This window comes from Desmodus rotundus, chromosome 3 (assembly GCF_022682495.2).
Source record: "Desmodus rotundus isolate HL8 chromosome 3, HLdesRot8A.1, whole genome shotgun sequence".
NCBI lineage: Eukaryota > Metazoa > Chordata > Mammalia > Chiroptera > Phyllostomidae > Desmodus > Desmodus rotundus.
The window spans coordinates 198,131,586-198,153,938 of record NC_071389.1 but is presented as its reverse complement, the minus strand read 5'-3'; the positions used below and the strand labels follow the sequence as shown (position 1 = coordinate 198,153,938).

At 61.7% G+C, this 22,353-nt stretch overlaps 1 protein-coding gene across 2 annotated transcripts in view; it reads left to right on the top strand.

Annotated features, from left to right (window-relative positions):
- The window catches only part of SCUBE1 (signal peptide, CUB domain and EGF like domain containing 1), a 114,286-nt gene extending 92,609 nt beyond the window's left edge, over positions 1 to 21,677 (top strand). For both annotated transcript variants that reach the window (XM_053919662.1, XM_053919661.1), the window contains 12 exons: positions 3,772 to 3,891; positions 4,193 to 4,297; positions 5,251 to 5,367; positions 6,107 to 6,244; positions 7,379 to 7,582; positions 9,352 to 9,513; positions 10,819 to 10,986; positions 11,640 to 11,801; positions 13,349 to 13,546; positions 14,831 to 14,983; positions 15,334 to 15,413; positions 16,523 to 21,677. In XM_053919662.1, coding sequence (XP_053775637.1) covers positions 3,772 to 3,891; positions 4,193 to 4,297; positions 5,251 to 5,367; positions 6,107 to 6,244; positions 7,379 to 7,582; positions 9,352 to 9,513; positions 10,819 to 10,986; positions 11,640 to 11,801; positions 13,349 to 13,546; positions 14,831 to 14,983; positions 15,334 to 15,413; positions 16,523 to 16,675 — 1,760 coding nt within the window. In that variant the 3' untranslated portion in view covers positions 16,676 to 21,677. The remainder of the gene's footprint in view (positions 1 to 3,771; positions 3,892 to 4,192; positions 4,298 to 5,250; positions 5,368 to 6,106; positions 6,245 to 7,378; positions 7,583 to 9,351; positions 9,514 to 10,818; positions 10,987 to 11,639; positions 11,802 to 13,348; positions 13,547 to 14,830; positions 14,984 to 15,333; positions 15,414 to 16,522) is intronic.
- Positions 21,678 to 22,353: the final 676 nt, after the last annotated feature.

Genomic DNA, 22,353 nt, shown 5'->3' with positions numbered 1-22,353 from the left:
CAGCCGTGCTGAGCAAAGCAGACCGCTGGCCCGCTGCACAGGTCGGGGAGGAGCTTGTTTGGGGTTGTGTCCGTGACAGGAAGGAATAGGTGGGGTCAGTCCTAGGAGCACGGCCCATGCTGGGCACCAAGGGAAACCAGGTTCAGAAGCCTGAGCTCCAGTCCTGCTGGGTCCAGCGCCCACCTGTTACCGGAGCTTTCGGACCGCAGGCTTCTCCAGGCTCCTGGGGGGAAGTGGGCTGGTCTTTATTCTCAGTCCCCCCGTTCGGTCCCCCTCCCTCAGTCAGAGCAGCAGGAGCAGCCACCAGGGCCCGTCCCAATCTTGAGCGCTGCCGCAGCCCCTCTGTGGAGAGGCCTGACCACGGGTCACGGTCAGGGCGACTGCACCCCGCTGTCGTCTCTAAGTCACCTGGGGGGCTGGGACTGTAAAAGTGGTGAATGTTCCAGACGGTAGATGCGGAGTGACCGAGACAAGCACGTGCTACTGAAGGTGTTATTTAGAAGGTTCTGGAAGGCCCCCTAGGACCATGCTCTAAGAGTTCCCAGGACTGACCGGGAACACTGGGCCCCCCAGCCTCCTGCGTCTCATCGTTCAGGTTGCTTTCTGCTAACTTAGCCCCGTTGTAGCTGTTCCGCCTCACCTCTGCTGGGAATCCAAGTCCAAAATGAAGTGCCGGCAATGGCTCAGACACCCCCTGGCTGGCCAGAGAAAGCCCAAGGTCATCCTGTTGCCCACGACTGCCTGCACGAGGAGGTCAGGTGGTCTGTCGTGCCCCCCACCATGCTGTGGGCTGTGCTATTCATATTGGCACCCAAAGTGAGGGGCGACGTTTTGACGACCACTTGGAGTTGTCGGGTCCCTGGCAGGCTGCCTCCCCAGGCATCGTTTACGTCCCCAGAGACAGACCCTCAGGTGCTTCGTAAGAAGGCGTCATGCATGAGGGCACTGGGGAGTGTTCCTCCGACAGGTGTGATAGCCCCCTGAGCCGCCACTGCGGACCTGGGGGGCTCTGATGAGCCAGACTTCCAGGTGGGCGGGGGCCGGGACCTCCTGGAGGTGCAGCGTATTGTCTGTGGGTGTCGTCATAATGCGTGGTCAGCATCCTTGCAAGGCGGCAGGCCCCCTCCCCCAGAGCCAGGGCACTTCCCTGCTCTTTTGTGTCTTGTCTACAGAGAGTGTTGTAATCGGTAAGTTCAGGGGACACCATTTTTCAGTGCCATCTTCCCGAGGAATAGCTTGGAAGGACCGACTCAAAGAGCTGGGATGTGGGGCGTTCTGGCCAAGCTGGAGGCGTGAGTAGAAACGCTTCACTTCCTCACGCAACAAAAGGAGGACAACAACCAAGTTAAAAACAAAAACCAACCAGGGCTGCCAGAAAATCAAGCTGCATGGAAATCCGGCAGCCACGGAGTTAGAGAAACACTCATCGAGACTGAGATGAAGGACACCCACCGGCCCACCATTGTGAGTGGAGAGTCCGGGGCAGGAAAACAGTGTCTGTGGCCGTGAGCGGTTCTGCCAGCGAGGCCGATGTTGCGGAAAAGCTCTCGGCCTCCGCCCCCGTGCAGACTGTTGGGAGTCAACTGGGAATGCCAGACAAGCAGGAACGATGAGAGCAGCCTTGGGGAAGTACATCGAGGTTGGTTTGCACAAGAGGTATCGAGTCATTATTGGCGCCAATACGAGAACTTACCTTTTAGAGAAATTCCAAGTGGTGGTCCAGGCAGAAGAGGAAAAGACTGTCATACCTTTTGTCAGCTTTGTGCCTCAGCAAAGTTAGCTGGGTTTAAGGTGCTGCGATTAGGACGAGAACCGAGGTGGCAGTCCCGGGGTTGAGGGGGCCGGCAATGCCAGGAGATGGCACGTACCGGGCAGGCCTGCCCTTGGCCAGGAATTAGTGGGTCTCATCAGATGGGGGTTTTCCGCATCCTTGCTGGCGTTCTGCACTGAGGTGCGTGTGGAGACTCTGCCAGCCGCACGGCACCGGCAAGCTCCGCACAAGCTTAGTGTGACAGCGGTGGATCTGTGTATTCAGATTCGCTGATTCTTTATAGAAGAAATACATTTGAAGTCTCTCTGTTAGCATTGTCGGAGATGTGAAATCTTGCACTGAAAATAAAGAAATGGATTCTAAAAAGGAAAAGAATTAGGACGGTGGTTACATCCCGAGTAAAGCCCAGATGCAGGGGAGCTGTCAGTGCGTAAGGGAGACACAGTCGGGTAAGTCAGGCGTGTGTGACCTTGAATGAGTGAGGCCTGGGAAGCCGAGACCAAAGGGACAAAGAGCAAAGCATGCAGAGGAGAACACGGGAATGAGCAGACACCTGGGAGAACCTGCCCCAGGGTCCTGGGCAAAGGCTGGCTGCTTTGGGCCGTCGCCTCCCCACCCTGAGACTCAGGGACAAGCCGGTTTCTGGGAACTGTCTGTGCTGGGAGGTTCTCGGAAGAACCTCAGATTACAACCTCTCACAGGTGACTGTACAGTTCTGCGGAATGCATTTCCATTTTCCAAAGCATCGAGGGTGATGGAGACAGCAAAGTCTCCGAGGGCTTCATGAGTAGCTCTCCCAGTCGGATGTGCCTGCGTGTCACCGCAGAAGCTGGCATGTCCCGAACGAGGAACACAGACCCCCGACGCTGTCTGAGCCCCCACGAGTGCCGTTCTTCTCAGCGCCGGCGCCGCAGCCATTGAAGCACAAGGAGCGGCTCCAGCTCACCCGGGAAATAAACACCCTGTTGCTGGTGCACGTTCCTAACCGGCACATCCACTGGGAGGGGCTCAGCGGGCCCCGAGGGGGTGGCCCCCGTCTGTGCTCCGTCTTTCCACTGTACCCAGGATGCTGGGGGTTACCGATGGGCGCCCCCATGCCGGGTTGGCATCTGTCTGTGGTGCTGACCACTCGCTTGGGGAATCAGAGCAAGCGCAGGGAGCCCTCGGGGGAGCAGATGCCTCCCTGGAAGCCTGGGGCGGCTGCCCTGTTTCTTCCCCAGCGTGGACGTCTGCAGGCGTCTCTACGGGTGGTTCTCGATTCGATTCGTTGGGAACAGAGACGCTGGGCCTTGGATTTATCGGGGTGGCCCGATGTCTTGTTGGGAGGACCGTGGGCTTATGTTTCTGGATTATTTACTTTCTGAGACTTCTGGAAAATGTGCAGCCACATGTTGAAGATCATCCAAGTTGGCATTTCCCCACTCGGATTTATTTTGCCAACAAGGCCCCTGCCAGAACCAGAGCGGGACGCCCCCAGAGGCACCCTCGCTTCAGCTGGGCGTCGTGGCCCCATTGGACCGGTCCTGACGTGTCCTGGACAGCAGGGCTCTTGGTCTGTCCTTCCAAGTGTGGGGGCTGTCTGAGTCCCCAGAAGATACGTATGCCCAAGAGAAACTCAGAGAGCCCAGTTTTGGACGTCTTCAGACGCCTCGGGTGCGTCCAGGGGATGCCTCTGGGGGGCTCCCTAGCAGCCCCTCTTAGTCAGTGACTGCCAAGAAGCCTATGTCCCTTTTCAGCTGTCCTTCTCCCCAGCTAGGCTTGGACACTGCTCTGGAGGACCCTGCCCTCAGGAGCACCTGGTCTGGGCCTGGCCCGGTGTTGGGAGAAGGCAGCTAGCCGGCTCCCTAAGCCCCGCATGCCCACGCGCCCCCTGCCCTCCAGCACCGTCTGGCCGTGGCACAGGTGCAGGGGGAGTCCCTGGTGGTCCATGTCCACACTGGCCCCAGGAAGCCTCCGCCTGGGCCCCCGCAAGCCCTCTCTTGTGTCTTCCTTCTCTACAGAGACGGGCAAGTGCCTTTCCCGGGCCAGGGCCGCCCCCCGGGCCCAGCTGTCCTGCAGCAAGGTGGGCGGCGTGGAGAGCTGCCTCCTCTCCTGTCCGGCCCCCACACACTTCGTGCCAGGTACCCTGAGGCTGTGCCCGGGATGGGAGTGGGGCGGGCAGCTTCCTTCCCTGGGCCCACACCCTGCCCCTGCTGGTCTCCAGGAAGGGCCCCCAGCCCTCATCCCTGGGCAATTCTGGGCAGGTGTCTGGTCCCCCTTTGCAGGCACAGTGGGCTCGTTCTTGCCCAGCCCCTGACCTGAAGTTGAGTAGCAGAAGTGAACTGATGGAAGGGCCAGTCCCTTTCCACTGAGACCCCTGGGCCCTGGGCGCCCTGGATGGGAGGGGTGCCGAGGCCCACCTCACCGCTGGCCTCTCTGCAGACTCGGAAAACAGCTACAGCCTGAGCTGCGGTGTCCCCGGTCTCCAGGGCAAGATGCTGCAGAAACGCAACGGCACCAGCTCCAGCGCCGGGCCCAGCTGCTCAGGTAGCCCCTGGCCTGTCTGTGCAGCATGCGCCCGGGGGCGGCCTTTGACTTTGTGTCCGGCTCCACACTGGGGCCAGCAGGAGGGGCACGGCCCAGAGTAGAGCTTCCTGGGGTGCTCCGTCACTGAGAGTAGGCCAGGACCTAGGAGCAAGCAGGCTGCGGGCCAAGCCCCGGCCCAGGGGCAGCACACTCCGTTGGACACGGAGGCTGCAGGCCGCAGCACCAGGGCAGTCTGCGGCCCGGAGGTGCTGGGAGTTCAGGGGTCTCAGTCGGTGCAGTGAGTCCTGTCTGCTGTGGCCATTGGTTCTTCCTGGGTCAGAGCTGCCCTGGCAGAGCCTGCCCCGCAGGGGCCAGATGCACGTGGCTCACCCGCCCTGGCACCAGTGGGCCGGGGCCCGGGCAGCTGCCCCCAGTAGGAGCAGGGTGGTGTCGGCAGCACCTTTTCCTGTCCAGGGTGCCAGCTCACCAATGTGGGTGCACCCGTGTATGTCCAGCGCGTCCCAGCAGGCCTCCAGGCCTCTGTGTTTGCAGGGTTCCCTAGCCCAGGGGGCTGCGGTTCCCCCTTCGAAGGAAGCAGTGGTCTGGGCATCTGTAGTACTTCAACCCCCCTTTTCTTCTTTGCTTCCCTCTCTCCTCTGACCCCTGTCCTGAAAGCTCAAGCCAGGCGAATTGGCTTTGGGGTTGGGGTGGGAGGTGGGGAAGGCTTTCCTTTCCTCCTCCACAGAAGATTCTGGCTAGATGGCCCCTGGTTTGATCTTGACCCCACCATCCAACCTGCGCCTCTTCCGGGCCTTGCAAGGAGAGACATGAGGCAGCAGAGGGCCGCACTCCAGATGCTGGTGGATGGGCCCCCGGCAGCCCCTCACACTCAGGCACACCCTCTGTAGCCCCAAGCCCCCACCCCTCCCTGCCACAGAAGAGGCCACCACCTGGGAGACTTTGGCTTTCCCCAGGTGCCCCCACCACCCCCATCAGGCAGAAGGCCCGCTTCAAGATCCGAGATGCCAAGTGCCACCTCCGGCCCCGTGGCCGGGAGCCAGCACAGGAAGCCCTGAGGCAGCTGCTGCTGGGTGAGTGGGCCGCCTGGTGCCAACCCACGCCAGGGGCAGTGGGGGGTCCCCCGCCTGGGAGCCGAGAGCCAGCGTCCAGCGGGCTGGGTCTGCAGGGGTAGAGCCTCTTTGTCCTCCTTGCTGTGGCACTTTAGCCACAGCAGCCACGCCTGGGGCACTGTAGACAGCGGCGGTGTCCCTTGGGAAGGCAGTCAGCAATAGTGCAAAACTTGGGTCCCCCAGCATCCCTGGGACCCTCGTCCCTGCCTCGCCTGGGGTTGTCGAGCTCCCCAGAGCAAGGGCCTTCTGTCCACATGGCAGGGACCCCAGGGCTCGCTCACAGCTCACCCTCCCATGCAGGTGGCCCAGAAATATGTCCAGGTGGGGGGTAGCAGGGGAAACCTCTCAGCTCTGCTTCCGTGGAGACAGCTGAGCATCTAGGGTTGCTCCTCAAACCTGGCCTCCCTCAGCGCTCAGAAGGCTGAAGCTGAGCTGAGGCTGAGCTGCCCACGCTGAAGATGCACCAGGAATATGCAGAAGGGGCCTCCCCACAATGGGCTCCGAGGGCTGGGACAGGGCTGGTTCAGCCACCGGCCCCTCATGAGACCGGGAGCCCGGCCTGGCCTTCCCCAGCCTCAGCTTCCCCATCTGCACCCTGGACGACTGGGACCCTTGCCGACAGCCGTCTGTGTGCACGCCTAGGTAGGACGCTACTCTCTGCCCTGGGCAACTTTGCCACAGCGGTCCCTTCCTTGTCCAGAAAACTGCCACGTGACCTTTGTGACCCTCAAGTGCGACTCCTCCAAGAAAAGGCGCCGTGGCCAGAAGTCCCCATCCAAGGAAGTGACCCACATCACAGCAGAGTTCGAGGTCGAGACAAAGGCGGAAGAGGCCTCAGGTGGGTGAGGGGTTCCCCTGTGGGCTGCTGAGGGCCTCGGTGGGAGGTCTGTCAGGGAGCCACGGCTGCTGGAGGTGGAGGCCGGCCCAGCAAGCCAGGAGCTGGCAGAGTCCCTGCCTGTAGCCCAGGACAGAGGAGGAGGCCGAGGCTGTGTGAGCAGCAGGACTCGGGACCCACAGGGACAGCCACACAGCCTCTCCCACCCCTCTCCGTCCTCGCTGCGGCCTGCAGGGGGTGGTCCCTGCAGCTTCCCAGAGCAGTCTGTCTTCCCCAGGTTCCAGAGGGGGCTTGTGGTTCACACCAACACCTTCCTCTTGGCCGTAAATGTGCGTTGAGTTGTGACAGGAGCTGAGGCCTGTCAGCAAACGTGAGCTGTGTGCCCAGCCCCTGCACACTGTGGAATGCAGGGACCAAACCAGGTCCCCCCACTGGCAGCACTGCCAGCCACAGGAGGCAGACGTGCACAGGAGCCGCCCAGTACTGTGGGGACACTAGATGGGGGCACGTGGGAACAAACAGGGCACAGGGCTAAAGTTTCTGCCCCGGAGGAGGGGCCCTGGAAGTCTTCCCAAGAGAGGTGCCATTGATTCAGGACTTGAGGTCAAAGTTCACCAAACCGAAGAGGTGGCAAGGAATGCATTCAGGCAGAGGGAATAGAATAGGCAAAGGCACAGAGGTCAGAGAGAGCAAGCTGTGTCCAGGAAGCAGTGAGTGAGGCAGGGTGTCTCAGCAGTCACAGCAAGAGTGACCGTGCTGGGGATTAGGGCTGGCAGGACAGGCTGGCACCGTGCCATGAGGGGCCTGGGGTCCAAGGCCAGAATGCTGGGCATTTTCCTGGGAGCAGTGGTAGCCTCAATGGTGTTTGAGTGGCAGGGAGGCACACCCATCAGTGAGCCATGCCCTGGGGGGATGACGGCTTGTAGCAGAGGCCTGGCACCCAGATCGGCTGCGTGGCCTTAGGCAGGTCCTACCTCTGGGAGCCTCAGTCTCCTCATCTGTCAGAGAGATGCTGTTGCCTCACCCCAGGCTGCTGGAGATGCGCTCCAGACAGTGGCCCAGCCCAGGGGACGCCTAGGGCAGAGGCAGCTCCCCATGGGGCTACAGGTGCCAGTGACGGTCTCCCCGCCCCCGCAGACACCTGCGAAGCGGACTGCGTGCGGAAGCAAGCGGAGCAGAGCTTGCAGGCTGCCCTGAGGACTCTGCGGAAGGCCATCGGCCGGCAGCACTTCTCTGTCCAGATTGCAGGCACTGAGTACGAGGTGGCTCAGCGGCCGGCCAAGGCCCCGGAGGCCCAGGGGACGTGTGGCACGGGCCAGGTGCTCCAGGACGGCAAGTGCGGTGAGTCCCTGCCCATGGCCACTTCCTCTGTCCTTCTTCCGCGATCAGCCTGGGGAACAGCCCACGAGGGAGACAGACACATGAGGGGGAGGTGGTACTGAGCCACCAGAGGCCCGCCAGAGAGAAGCACACAGCACCCATCCTGGTGCCTGTCATGGAAAGCGCTCTCCCTGGGGCTGGGCGCCGGGCAGGCCTGCTGCTCCATGAGCGTGTGTGCGTGTGCCCTGCACCGGGGCCTGACGCGAGGGGTCAGGAGCTCACGGGCAGCGGGGCCACAGTGAGGGGGCTGGGGACCAGCAGGTGCGTTGGAGGCTCCCCAGAGGGGGAGCAGGGCCGCCCAGGGGTGGGGCATGGCCAGCAGGGTCCGGTGAACAAGACTGGCAACTTGAGCAGAGCCTGTGGCTGGCCTGTTAACAGGGACGGTCTGCAGGCAGCCCCAGCGGTGAGTGGTGGGGCTTAGTTTACGTAGGGAGAGGAGGCAGAGGTGTGCAAGTGAGCACTCCACAGGCAAGGCGGGGCCTCAGGGCCTGGCCACTGCCCCGCACTGTCCACTGAGTTACTGGAGGGCTGCGTGGGGGGGGCTGGTGGAGGGGAGGCCTAGGGAGAGAGGGCAGAGCCCAGAACCTAGGGCGGCAGGAGGGGTGGAGAGACCGAGATGAACTCAGAGCACTCCTGCAAGGGAGGCTGGGGAGCAAGAGGCCGCGAAGGCAACTTGAAGTGCTGGGCTTCACCCTCTGCCCTGGGGATGACCTGGGGCGGGGTGGCAGAGAAGGGGAGGGGCAGCTGTACACATTGGCTTGAGCTGCCTGTGCGCCCCACATGAGGCTCTCACCTAGGCACTGGAGCCCCAAGTCTGGAGCACAGAGCACAGGCTGGGCCAGAGGTACAACCAGGGAGCTGCTGGAGACGGGGCTCAGGAGTGCGGGGGGCGGGCGGGTGCAGCCCCGCGCAGGCCATGAGGCAGGCAGAGCTGCCTTCCTCTGTCATTCTTGTATTTTTCACTTTTTATGTCAAAGTCCTTTCAAACGTGCAGAAACATTGCCCCACAGAACACAACGTCCATGTCTCCTCACCCAACTGCCCCCGTGTGAACGTTCCCGCCAGCTGCTCTGGCATGTGCGCATGTGCGTGGGACACCCTCCAGCCCACACCCGCCCCCCCTCCCCACACATCATGTCTTCTGTCTCCGTCCCTGCCATTCGTTGCTCAGCAGGTGGCTGGCTTGCTCAGAGCAGCCGCCCACACTGGCTGTCTCTGTCCCCCAGCATCTCTGCGCCGTCCTCAGCCCCCAGACGCCCTGCCTCTGTCACTCCCCCAACCCTACCCGGTCCCATGTCCTCAGGTGCCAACCCCCATCACATGGGGAACGGGCAGCAGGGGAGCTGAGTTTGGAGGAAATGGCCATGGCCCATCCGGGAGGCAGGCAGCACACAGGCCAAGGGCTGGGTGCTGGAGGGCAGGGTGTGGGCAGAGAGAGAACAAGGGCCCAGGGGAGCCGGGACCACGGCATTTACGAGCAGGCAGAGGTGGAGGGGTCTGCAGGGGACCCTGAGCAGGGGCAGCCGGGAGGGGGCATGAGACCAGCGTCCTCACAGATGGCCCCTCCTGGCTCCCACCCCTGGCCCTTCTGGGATGGGTCTGGGCCACTCTGTGCCCTTTGAGCTCCAGGGGTACGGGCTGTGCCCTGTCTGGGGGGACAGACCCTGGGTCTAAAGCCCTAGCAGACAGACCGCCTGGCCACCAGCAGCCTCCCCACGTTGCCTCTGCAGTGGCCTGCGAGCCTGGCACCTACTTCCATGGAGACTCTGGCCAGTGTGCGCCGTGCACGCCGGGGACCTACCAGGACGGGGGCGGCCAGCTCAGCTGCACACCGTGCCCCAGCAGCGACGGGCTTGGCCTGGCTGGTGCCCGCAACGTATCTGAATGTGGAGGTGAGTGTGGGCCTAGCCTGGAAGGACAGGTGGGGCAGGGACGGGCGCCCTGTTTCCACCAAAGCTCCCAAAGCAGAGACCCCGGAGCCTTAGGCAGTGTACAGGCACTGGGCTGCCTGCACCAGCCTCAGGCACGCCCCCTGCAGTTTGGAAAGGACATTACAGTTTACAAACGCCAGCTTGTGGCCGTGGTGGAGACTCGTGTGCTTCAGGGTTGACTGAACGTGGTGCATTTTGTGGAGCACGCCACCACCACGGAAATGCTTTTTTTAAAGACTTTGTGTATTTTTAGAGGGGGAGGGAGGTGGGAGAAAGAGAGGGAGAGAAGCATAGATGTGCAAGAGATACATTGATCGGTTGCCTCTTGCACACCCCCAACAGGGGACCTGGCCTGCAACCCAGGCATGTGCCCTGACCGGGAATCGACCCGGCAACCTTCCAGGTCACAGGCTGGCACTCAGTCCACTGAGCCACACCGGCCATGGCCATGGAAGTGCTTTATGAAGTGCAACATGTACTAGGGTGAGAACCTTCTCGACACCGAGAACGGTACAGTTTGCCCTGGAGGTAATCTGGAAAGTCCTCGGTCCATGTACCAAACGCAGTTTGGTTTGCAAAGAGCTTTTCCATCTACTGCCCCACTTAAACCTCGTCCGTGAAAGGGGCTCAGAGCCTCTCGCCCGTCAGCCTCCCTTCCCGGGCCATTGTGGGGACCACCCAAGGGAGTGGGGAAAGGTATGCCTGTGAAGGTGGCTAAGCGCGATCCTTCGGGTGGTGCAGAGACCTCCAGCCTTTCCCGGGGACAGACGAGATCGGAGCCCAAGCCTGAGTTCCCCAGGCTGCCTTCTGGCCTCTGGCCCCTGCCCCTGCAGGAGTACAGTCTCTGTCCCCAGGGGAGCCTCAGAGTGGCCACAGCCGGGAGCAGAGAGCCTAGAGTCTGGGCTGAGAGGGCACTAGGCCGCCCCTCGCTCAGTGCCAGGACACCCTGAGATACACGACCTCCCGCCACCTGCCATCTCCCCATGGGGGCCACCCCTTCCAGCTCAGCGGCACGGCCGCTCGCTCTTCTTGCTGGTGGGAGAAGCAAGCCAGGCCTGGCCGAGCCACACAGTGGGGAGCCTCTGGCGGCTGTGGACTGGGGACCAGGCCTTGGGCAGCCCAGGGTTCCTCCTAGGTGCCTCCCCCCACCCACCCCCAACGTTGGTGCCGTGGTGCCCTCCCCAGGGGCAGATGAGGGCTGAGAGGAGGCCCTGGACCGAGGCAGCCCTCCCATAGCCTGAATGAGCCGTGACCTCCGTCTTCCAGGCCAGTGCTCTCCAGGTTCCTTCTCAGCTGATGGCTTCCGGCCCTGCCAGGCCTGCCCCGTGGGCACATACCAGTCAGAGCCCGGGCGCACTGGCTGTTTCCCCTGTGGCGGAGGGCTGCTCACCAAGCACGAGGGCGCAGCCTCCTTCCAAGACTGCGAGGCCAAAGGTGAGGACACCCCCTGACCCCACAGGCCAGGCAGAGCTGCCCGGGGACCATTTCCTGCCCGAAAACCTCCCAGGTCAGAGGAGGAGCCTGGGGCCATCAGGCAGGAGACTTGGTGGCCAGCACTGTGCTGCACACCGGGACAGGGCAGCAGGGCCTGCAGGAGCCTGCCGTTACCGTCCAGAGCTCTGAGCCCCTGGAGCCACCAGGGGGAGCCACCGGCGCCTCTGGGCCCTGGAAGGGCTTCCAACCGCCTGTAGAAGAGAGGTTGCAGGGGCGGAGGGTGAAGAAGTGCAGGGGCAGCAGGGACAGTGGGGCGAGGGCAGAGTCTCACCGTAAGAGAGACCCTCCCTCCAGAGCTGAAATCCAGCCACTCTGCCCACAGTCCCCAGCCCTCACCCCTACCCCAGGAGTCACCCTCCACTGGCCCACGGTCCGCCCCGCTCCCCTCCACGCCCCCCTCAGACGGAGCGCGAGAGCACTCTGCATGCTCTGGACAGGGTCAGGGAGCAGAGGGGTCAGCCTGCCCAGGCGCTGGACACGGGTGGTGGAGGTCAGCGGGCGGTGGGGAAGGGCCTCGAATTCTGTGCTGGGACCTCGGGGATAGGGAGGTGGCGGGGACAGCACCCCACCCTTCCCCACCGGTGCCCCCCCAGTGCACTGCTCCCCGGGCCACCACTACAACACCACCACCCACCGGTGCGCCCGCTGCCCTGTCGGCGCCTACCAGCCCGAGTTTGGCCAGAACCACTGCATCACCTGCCCGGGCAGTACCAGCACCGACTTCGATGGCTCCACCAACGTCACGCACTGCAAAAGTAGGTGCCGCCCTTCCCAGGGGCTGGGTGCTGGGGCGCTGGGCAGGGCCAGGGCAGGGATGTCCATCCAGAGCCCTATGGTGTGGGAGCTGAGCCCAGCATAGCCTGGTCTGCAGAGCGCTGACTGTGTGCCCGGCCTTCACGGGTTCCACCACTCCCCGGCACGGCCTGTACCTTTGTGCCAGGCCGGGCCAGTGGGTCTGAGGGGCAGCTGCCGAGAGCCAGGCCCTGCGGTTGGAAGGCATGTGCCGCGTAGACTGCCAGGTGGGTGAGAACCAGACCACCCGGCCACGGGAAGCAGGATGCTACGTGTGCCCAGCGTGGCTGTGCCAGGAAAAGACCACGCCCCTGCCCACGTTCATGAGCAACTTACTTTACCTGAAGAAATGTGGGCAGCACCAGACAACCAGGGAAACCGGTAACATCTCGGTCCCGCACTGAGCCTAATATTTGGGCCTAACAAAGAGGATGCTGTCTTTACTTTAGGTATTTTTGATTCCTTCTCCAGAGTCCTTTGGGGCTTGTGTTCTGGTATTTCACCCTTTCCCCACTCAGTTTCCAGCCAGCTAATCCCTTTCCTGGGCTGCTAATCATCTTTGGAATAGCCTGGAGGCCCCTGAAAGGGATTTAATCCTGGACATGAAGCTGTCCCCTCTGCCAGGGGCTGTCCCCAGCTGCGTGCATGGCCCCCGGGGCAGAGGAGCAGGCACAGTGGTGGAGCTCAGCAGAGACAGTTTTAAACGTCCTAATGAGTAAAAGTGGGGAAACCAAGTGGGAAGGAAGCTTCTGCAACAAAAAGGTGAAAATGAAATGTTTCCCAGAAACTTTGATACGAGGGCAGGATTTTTAAACGAGGATGTATGAGAAAATTATGCATGTCCAGTATTTACATTCAACTCTCTTTGCTTAAAGATGGTAACTTCCTTTGTAAGGCTCAGGCCAGGAACCATTTAAGCTCATAAAAAATGTCACATGTGGCCTCTTCCAGGTTCCCTAGCTAAGCTAAAAAGTGGGCCTCTCTTCCCTCGGTGTGTTGCCCACTGGCCTCTCATCGTTCCTGCTTCGGGGAAGGGCCACCCCACCTGGCACCCGCTGGGCACTAGGGCAATGTTGAGTAAAGGCGTGAACAGACGAGGGGGTGGAGACAAAGGGGATGTTGGGGCTCACTCAGGCTCTGACAGCTGCAGGGGCGTGGAGGCCGCCTGCCCCCGGGCCCCGCGGCTCCAGGCAGGACGCCCAGACAAGGCTCAGACGCAGAGACAGAGATTCGGGCGAGGCAGCCGAGGGCGCCCAGGAAGAAGGCGACGCTCACTGGCCCTCAGGGAGCTAACACAAATGGGGACCTGCCCTCCAGCTCAGGGTGCGGGTTGGGGAGGGGACCCCCAGGGAAGACGGGTTCAGGGCCTGGCTGGCTGGTGGGGAGGGCCACGGGGAGGCAGGCCAAGATGGGACGGAGCCCCGCCAGCCTCCGAGGCTGCGGCAGGCCCAGCTGGCCAGGCACGGACCCAGCCGGGCCTGACCAGGCCCACGGGCCACGGCACCCACAGACCAACACTGCGGCGGGGAGCTCGGCGACTACACGGGCTACATCGAGTCCCCCAACTACCCCGGCGACTACCCGGCCAATGCGGAGTGCGTGTGGCACATCTCCCCGCCCCCCAAGCGCAGGATCCTCGTCGTGGTCCCCGAGATCTTCCTGCCCATCGAGGACGAGTGCGGCGACGTCCTGGTCATGCGCAAGAGTGGTACGTGCCCATCGATGCAGGGCCTCAGCCGCCCGCCCCCCCCCCCCCCCCCCGTCACCCCCTGCGCAGCTTCTCGGGGCCGGGTCCAAGTCCACCTGCGTCTGACTCCAAGAGGTGGGCAGTGTAGAGCTGTACAGAAAGGTCTGGAAAGCTCTGGGTCTGCCAGTCTCTCAGTTCAGCTGTCCTTCCATGCCCTGCCCCACTGCCCAGACTGAGACCCTGGGTGTGGTCCACACGCCTCCTTCTCCCTCTGAAGCTGGGGCAGGGGGTGGCAAAGGGCCACTCTGAGCCCGCACACAAGACACCAGGGTCAGACAGCCCATCGCCTCCCCTCTGTGAGCCCCAGTCTCCTGGCTCGATGCCCCCACCAGGGACCCGTGGTGGGACTTCAGGCGATGAGCGGCGGGCTGCCCCGAGGGCCCAGGTGCCCTTGAGCCCCACAATGGACCAGGCTAAATTCCTCACAGTGTCTGCTGTGATGCGGCAGCGGTGCCCCAGGGAGCAAGCTCCCGGTCAGAGGGTGGGGGGAGGGGGACACAGGCAGACACAGCCTCACGCCCGCCCGCCTGGGCCGAGGCTGTCTCTGAGACACAGGGACCCAGGGGAGAGTGGGAGGCGCTGCTCGGTCTTCGTCACCGTGTCCCACTCAGTGTAGCTGAGGAGCCGGAAATGCACAGTGTCTACTAGGACTGCGGCCACAAAGAGGCCACGGTCGCTCAGAACCCCACCTGGGACCAGGTCCCCACCCCTGCTTGTCTCCAGCCCCCCAGTCCCAGCATTCTCCCCGCCCTCCAGTGTTCACACACAGGGCTGAGCTCTAGCGGAGCCAGCCTCTCCTGCCTCAGGCCATCCCAGGGATCAGTAAGATGGTGGGTTACCCCAGGCCCTCCTCACAGGGTGGGGGCCCTCCCCAAATCTGACCCCCTGCCACAGCCCTGTCCTTGAGGAGCAGGTTGCAGGGAGACAGTGACAATCCCGTAGAGAGAAGCTGTAATAAAGGGCTCACCAGAGCAGAGCAGGAATGTAGCAGGGGAGATGGAGCAGTCAGGAAGGCTTCCTGGAAGAGGGGCATGGAAATGGGTGCAGAAAGACAAGCAGGAACTGGGGCTGAGGGCTGAGGGTGGGAAGGGCACCTGAGGTAGAGGCGGTAAGTGTGGATGCCAGGGGCTGGGGTCTTGGGGGCGGTGGGCCTTGTGGGTGCTGGTGGCCGGCGGGGTGGGGCAGCGAGCAGCCAGAGGCGGAAGACGGGGCGGGCGAGGAGCAATGGCGTGTCTTCACCCCCAGCCTCGCCCGCATCTATCACCACCTATGAGACCTGCCAGACCTACGAGAGGCCCATCGCCTTCACTTCCCGCTCCCGCAAGCTCTGGATCCAGTTCAAATCCAACGAAGGCAACAGTGGCAAAGGCTTCCAAGTACCCTATGTCACCTATGACGGTGAGTGTTGCCACAGTGCGCGCCCATCCCAGGCCGGCCCTGGGTACATGGAGCCTAACCACACACCCCCCACCACCTCAGGGGGCTGCAGCCTGGGGGAGGGGGACACAAGCCTGTAACGGGCCCAAGGTACAGATAGGGGAGCAATGCGTGGGGTCCGCGGGCTTCAGCACGAGGCTCTGCCCCAGCAGGGCTTTCAGGGTTCGATAGGGGTGTTCCAGCTAGTGAGACCTGGAGAACAATTTGGGGGGAGGGCCCAGAGGCTCAGAGCAGAGCTGCCCGTGGCTGGCTCGGGGGGAGGGCAGGGGCTGGTCCGTGGCCTCACCTTCCTCCCTCCCCGCTGGGTTCAGAGGACTACCAGCAGTTAATAGAAGATATCGTTCGTGATGGACGGCTCTACGCCTCGGAGAATCACCAGGAGATTTTGAAAGTGAGTGAGCGACATTGCGGGAAGGGCTCCTTGTGATCCCGGGACAGGGGCCTGTGAGATCCCAGGGCCATCCCTGCGCCCAGCCCCCTGCCCCAGAGCAGGGAAGGAGGGTGTGACAGGTAAGGAGAAGGTGCTGGTCCCACCGGTCCTGGGGGCAGGGCCAAGGCTGGCGCGTCTGGTGGGGTCTAGCCCAGCACCTGGTGGCTTGCCCTTGGGCAGGTGCCTTACCAACTCTCAGCCCGACTTTCCGCATCGGTGAAGTGAGGGTAGTTTGACAGGGAGGCATCTTAAAATCGGTGGGATCGAGCACCGCCTTCAGAATGGGCTCCTTCCTCGTCCCATTCGTGGCCCCGAAGAACAGAGCCACCTTGTCGCGCAGGGCTCCAGGGGGGCTGGGCCCATCCGCAGGCTGACCTCCGCTCCAGCTATTACTCCCAGCTTGGAAAGAGAGACAGCTCACAGCAAGGGGTTCTCCAGGCCCACCCACTCCTGCACACAGTAGGCGGTTTGTAAGTGAGGGGCTGGCCCTGCTGCTGACCGCAGATCACGGAGCTCGGCGCTGGGCCCAGCGTGCCGGTCCTCGGGCGCCTGGGCCGGCTCCCCACTCTCACCGCTGCGTGTCTGCCTCGCAGCCTGAGCCGGGGGCCTGCCCCTCCCGCGGAGGACAGCTAACTTCAGAGCAGGAGAGCCAGTTCCCAGGTGAAGAAGCTAGGGCGTAGGTTCTGGAACTACAATCTTAAACTCAGGTCTGGTTTCCAACGTGTTGTTTTGTTCCGTAGTGGAGCGCTCATTAAGTACAGTACTATTGGAACCCCAAGAGTTCAAATGAATAGACTAGTTTTTAAAAATTTGTTAAGAGTTTATTTGAGCCAAACTGACCTATGCCGGGGACCAAGGTCTCAAATGCACCCCAACAGACTATTTAAAAACCAGTGAGCCAGACAGTTCAACTGAAACTTACTTATGGAAAGAGTAAGATTTTTGGGGTCCCCAAACCTGCCAGCCAGCCCCCCCACCCACCTGCCCCAGCACTGAAGAGGGGAGCAGCAGGCCCTCCAGCCTAGCCCGGCCCCTCGCAGGACCTCAGGCGGCCTGGCTGTGTCTTTCAGGACAAGAAGCTGATCAAGGCCCTCTTCGACGTGCTGGCTCACCCCCAGAACTACTTCAAGTACACAGCCCAGGAGTCCAAGGAGATGTTCCCGCGGTCCTTCATCAAACTGCTGCGCTCCAAAGTGTCCCGGTTCCTGCGGCCTTACAAATAATGCCGCCGCGGCGCCCGGCTTGGGGATGGCCCGTGTCCCGAGGGGGAGGGCAAGGAGGGAGCCTGCCCTCCACAGCAGAAGCTCAGAGGCAGCTCCATGGGCCTGCATGTCGCCTTGGGGAGTCACCAAGGAGGCTGCCCTTCAGGAAGGCCCACCCGTCGGCAAGGGCGGGAACCCGCCCAGGCAGAGACCCCAGTCCAAGCAGAGACCCCAGCCCACCCGTGCTCAGGCCTCCCATCGCTGCCCCCGTGGGAAAACATTTTTTAAGGCAGCCCCTCTCCTTCCCTCTGCCTGCTCATTTCCAGGCCCCCGAGAGCGCCCTCTCCTGGCAGGACACTGCACTGCCATGAGGGCGGGTCCTGGCGGGCACTTTGGAAGTCGGCAGATGCCCCTCCGGTGACAGACCCTCCTGGGGAGACTCTTGGAGGCCTGATCGGAGACGAGAAGCCAGGCCTCACAGAGGAGGGTGTGCGAGGGCATCTGGGGGGCTTTGATAAGCGGGGTGCGGCTGCTGTCACAGGGGCGTCCACACCCAGAGCCCCAGCCACATGCCCCGGACGCCCCGTCGCCTTGTGGTCAGGCTCCAAGGACTCTGAGAGAGCACAGAGAAGAGCTGCTGGGAAAGAAAGTGTGGATTTGTGCTTTTCCTTGAGAGAGGTCTAATTAAGTATTATATGTATAAATATAAATATATATATACTTCTATCTGTGGGTACTTTAGGGAGGGTCTCTTCAGTAACTGTACAGATTGCAGCCCCGCCTGGTCTCCGGCCGCCAGTGAGCGCCCCAGCTTTTGCCGGCTTCCCTGGCTGATGAAACAGCTTCCCCAGGTGCCAGCCGCCCCCGTTTGTGTGCGGCAAGGAGCCTACAGGCCCAGGGACAAGGCGGGCGGCTGTGGACACACTTCGGAAGACGAGTTCCTCGGGGATGGGGCTCCAGGGCCCTGCCGGAGTGCTGCCCTCGGACGGAACGTGGTGGAAAGCTGGCTCCCCCCGAACTCCTCGCTGGGGGTACGGGGACATAGTGGTCAACTTCAGGAGGGACCTGTGTCTGACCTTGAGGCCATGACCTTGGGGTCCATGCTGTGCCCTCGTGCCACCGGAAGCAGGGCCTTCCCCATGCGGGTACAGGCTGTGTGACCGCAGGGGCCTCAAGAGCAGTGGCTCACCCCTTTCTTGTACTCGAGGAGGCGGTGGCTGCCCCAGGCCAAGGCAGCCCCAGGTCCGGAGTGCCAGCTCCCAGGGCAGGCTGCTTCCCTCTCAGAGTCTGTCTTTAAAAAAGAAAAGTCTGGAATTCGACCGAGTTGCCTGGAACCCCACTCCACCAGGAGGCCAGCGCCTGGGACAGAGCTGCCACAGCCCTGACGTGCCAAGGCCAGCCCGCAGAGACGGCGGGCCGCCAGGGGCAGGACAGGCATGGGACGTGACCTGTAGTTTTAGGGTTAGCAGGTATTCTGAATTCCAGGGAACGTGGGAGAATCAGAAAATGAACCCCAACCCCCAGGCTGTCTCCTCCCCGACCACCCCTGGCCAGAGCCAAGCCGAGCAGCTGGCCGGAAGCCCAGTGTGAGAAGTGGCCATGGTCCCGAGGATGGTGAAGACGCGTAGGCCATCGAGGTCTCTGGAGACTCAGGGCTCAGGGACAAGGCAGGCATGATGAATTTTACAGCCCACAAAACAGCCCGGAGCTCAGGAGTCACCCACAGCCATCGCTGGGCTTGGCAGGGGCAAGTGCCCCGCCCGACTGCCATCGGCACCTTCTCCGCCAGAACCCAGCTCCAGTTGGGAGGGGCAGCACCTGGGGGGCAGGTCAGGGCCAGGCAAGGAGCTCCACGGGGCCACACCACCCTACCCCTGGTCACAGTCCTTGAAAGCCAACCTTAGTTCCCAGAAAGAGTCCTGTCTTCCCTTGCTGAGCCCTTGGTCATCCCTAGAAATCAGACAAGGCTCCTCCAGAATGAGCCCCCAGCAACAGCTCCAGGGGAAGGAACTGGGAGGTTTTTTTCTCAATTTTCCCCCCAAAAAACAGAGGACCAGAAAGACCCCTCACCTCTCTGCTTCTTCCTGCTGCTCCTGCAGGGGGTGTCTGGCATACGCCCCCCACATGCCCACTAACCTGCCCTCAGCAGGAGTCCACTCACAGCCCAAGGCTGCCCCACCACCCTGGCCAGGCCCTGCCCGCCCAGCGTCTCTGGCAGGGCAGGGCCGGACCGGGCTGACTCACCCCTTCCCAAAGACCAGGCAGCCCACAGCCCGCCTTCCCCAGTAACACACCTCCCACACCATCGGGGGTGCTCAGAGTCCGGCGGTGGGGTCTGGCCTGGGTCTCCATGTCATGGTCCCACCTTGTGAACCCTAAAGCTGTTCCCAGTCCTTGGGGTCCAGTGGTCCTGGGGCCCTCCATGGGCCACAGGGCCCACTTTTACACGTCTCCACATGTGGGACCCAGTGGCAGCTGGGCTGACACGAGGTGGCCGTGCCCCCTGGTTCCAGGTGGAGGTGGGGAGAATTAAAGAATGCGGGAAGGGACCAGGCCCAGGTAGGGCAGATCCTGCGATGAATCCTGAGAAGGACAGAAGCCGAGGACCGGGGTGCAGGCAACCCACGCTGCCCAAAGGGGAAGCCAACATGGAGGGGCTGGGCCAGAAGGGGCACAGCCCACTCCTGATGGACATTGGTCTTGAGCAGCCACAGACCTATCCCAGTCAGGGTCTGCCCTTCGCCTGGCACGGACCTTCGGTGGCTAGCCAGTCAGTGAACTCCAAGGAAAGGAGCTAAGGAACAAGCTTCTGGAAGCCAAAGCCCGCCCACTTGGCCAGGACCGATGGAGGGGCCAGGGCTGGCTCTGCTCCTAGTGCAGCATCACACCCGCCAGCTGGAGACACTCTGAGGAGGGCACCCTGCACCCGCCCCCAGGGACCAAGGGCCTGTGAGAAGTCCCCCTGTCCCCCCAACCCCCATCCCGGCCTCTCACAGGTGTGCTGGCCTCTCCCCTCCATCCAGTCCCTCAAACGAGGGAGTCAGCCTCGGGCCCCAACTGAACTAAATTGAGTTAATCAGCAAACGTTTGCTGAGCACGTACCATGTGCTAGGCTCCTAGAAAAGGAGAAAGACCACAGCCGGGCTGACAGGATCCCCTGGGAAGCCCCACTGGCCACAGATGAAGCTGGGGGCAGGCAGGGCAGAGCCCAGCAGTCTCCTCAGGAGAAGACACCCCTCCCCAAGCGCCACCCAGAACCCTCAGTGGGGATGGAGGGCATGTGCAGACAGAGCAGAGCTGGGGACGCAGATCTGCTTGTCAAGAAGGGTGTCGTGGGAGAAGCTGCCACCACCCTCCATTGTGGGCGGGGAGAGATGCGCGGAGGTCACGGCTGCCACCAGCCCAGGACCGCAGTCTCTGCCCCACGCAGTGCCTGCACACCCCGTGCTCCAGAAGGGGGCTCCGTTCTTGTCACCCAGGATCCCTGGCTTTTTCTGACCTCTCACTACATGCTTGGAAGCTAGTCAGCCTGGTAAACTGCATCTCTGTGTTCACCAAAGACAGACGTGGCGGCACCCGGCCTTTCTGACCAGGCAACAGCACAGCACCCACGTCGTCCAGGCCACAGGCAGGAGGACTTGGTCTTCCAGAGATGGCAGGTAGATCCGGTTCTCCCACAGCTGCCTCTGCAGTCCCCAAAGACCGCCAGCCCCTCGGGGAGTAAGCCTAAGTCCTAGGCACCTACTGTGTGCCAGACACAGGGCCACACAAGCTGGGGTCAGCCTTACCCAGCCCGCCTTGCTTCTTGGAGAGGGCACCAGCAAGGACGATCACCCCCTACCCCAGGACCCAGACCACATGGCCCTGGCCCCAGGTTCCCTCCTGGTGCCCTGCACAGCACAGACAGCCCCCAAAAAATGGGACCCTCTGTTTCCTTCAGGCCTCCCCATAGCCTGAGCGGACTTCATGAAATTCTCCAAGTCTCGGCAGGAAGAGCCAGAGGTCCCCCATGCCCTTGCCTGGCTGGCTCTGGGCTGACCTCTTTACCATTTGCACACATGAGGCCCCGCCCCTGCGAGGTGGGTGCAGCCACACCTGAGCTTCAGATGTGGAGATGGAGGCTCGGGCGACCAAGGCAAATAGTGACTCTCGGAGCTGAGAACGCAAACCAGGCCCACCTGACCCGAAAGGAGGAAACCTCTCGCTCTGAAACGCTGACACTGAACGCTACCAGTCCCTCGGCCTGGCGGTAGTGTCCGGGGCGGGGATATGCAGGGCAGAGAGAGGACAGACGAAGGAGGAGTGGGAGTGGGGACTTAGTGCCAAGGCCTCCCTCTGAGAAAGATGGGCCTCTCCCTTCCCCCTGGGGGGACAGTCACTTCCATTCCTACTTGAACTCGAGGGGCGAGCCCATGCCCTGCGCAGCCCTGGCCCAGCGCCCCCTCCCCTAACTTCCCCTCTCACAGGCCCCAGTGCATGCTCGTTAGAGAGTGCAGGTCCCTCCACCCAGTGTGGCGAAAAGCAGGCACAAGGGAAAGCTGGCTGATGCCAAGTATTCTGACATTCAGTCCAGAGGCCACACAGAGCTTCGGGGAGACTTCTCACTCCGCTGAGGTCAGAACCTCGAGCAGCCTGAGCAGACGTGGCCCCCGCTGCTCTGGTGCAGGGCGCCCACCGCTGTGGGGTGGGAGCCAGAGAGCGGAGCCCCGGTGTCCACAGCCGTCGTCCCGGGCTCCTGTGGAGGCTGCTGGGCCGCTGTCCTGGCGCATTGGCAATCACTGCCTAGAGTGACAGATGCCAGTGTAACCACGTTTTTCTTTTAGTTGCCTTGAATATCCAAAGTGTTGTTTTCTCCATTATGTTCATACCTATGCATGTAATTAAACATTTGTGAAAATCACTCCAATAATAAACAGAAGATGAACTTAAAGATTGCTCCTTTCTCCCATTCATCGGAAGTCATGAAGGGCGGGTACCGGGGACAAAAGGTAGCCGAAATCAGAAAAGAAAAAATTTTGTCAGAAATCCCTTGGCTGCGCCCAAGCTCAGTGGGGTGCGGGCCAGGTCCCTGGTTGGGGGCCTTGTGAGAGGCAACCTGTATCTGTCACACACTGATGTTCCTCTCCCTCTCTCCCTCCCTTCCCCTCTCTCTGAAAATAAGTAAGTAGCCCTGGCTGGCTTGGCTCAGTGGACTTAACACTGACCTGCAAACCCAAAGGTCCCCCACTGGTTGGATTCCCGTCAGGGCACATGCCTGGGTTGCCAGGTCCCCAGCAGGGGGTGTGTCAAGAGGCAACCACACATTGATGCCACTCTCTTTCTCCTTCCCTTCCCCTCTCTCTAAAAATAAGTGAAATAAAATCTAAAAAAAAAAAATTACAGCTGTCGAAATTTTACAAGTATTTTTTTCATAGAGTAATTGAACATTTTTGTGGAAAAGCAGTGTTAGATCCAATAAAAAAAATAAATAAAATAAACGACCTTCCCCATGGCAGTAACGTTTTTCCCTGCGCGCCGCCGCCCCATCTGGGGTTTGGAAGTTTGAGCCTTTGCAGAGACAGACTTCAGTGTCCTAGCCGCACTGCACAAGCCCTCCAAACCGACATTTTGCTCAAATTCAGGTTAAAACTTTTAATCAAAATAATCAGCAAGTGAAGCACCAAAACCAAACCAACCAACCACTTCAGCCTTTGAGCCTT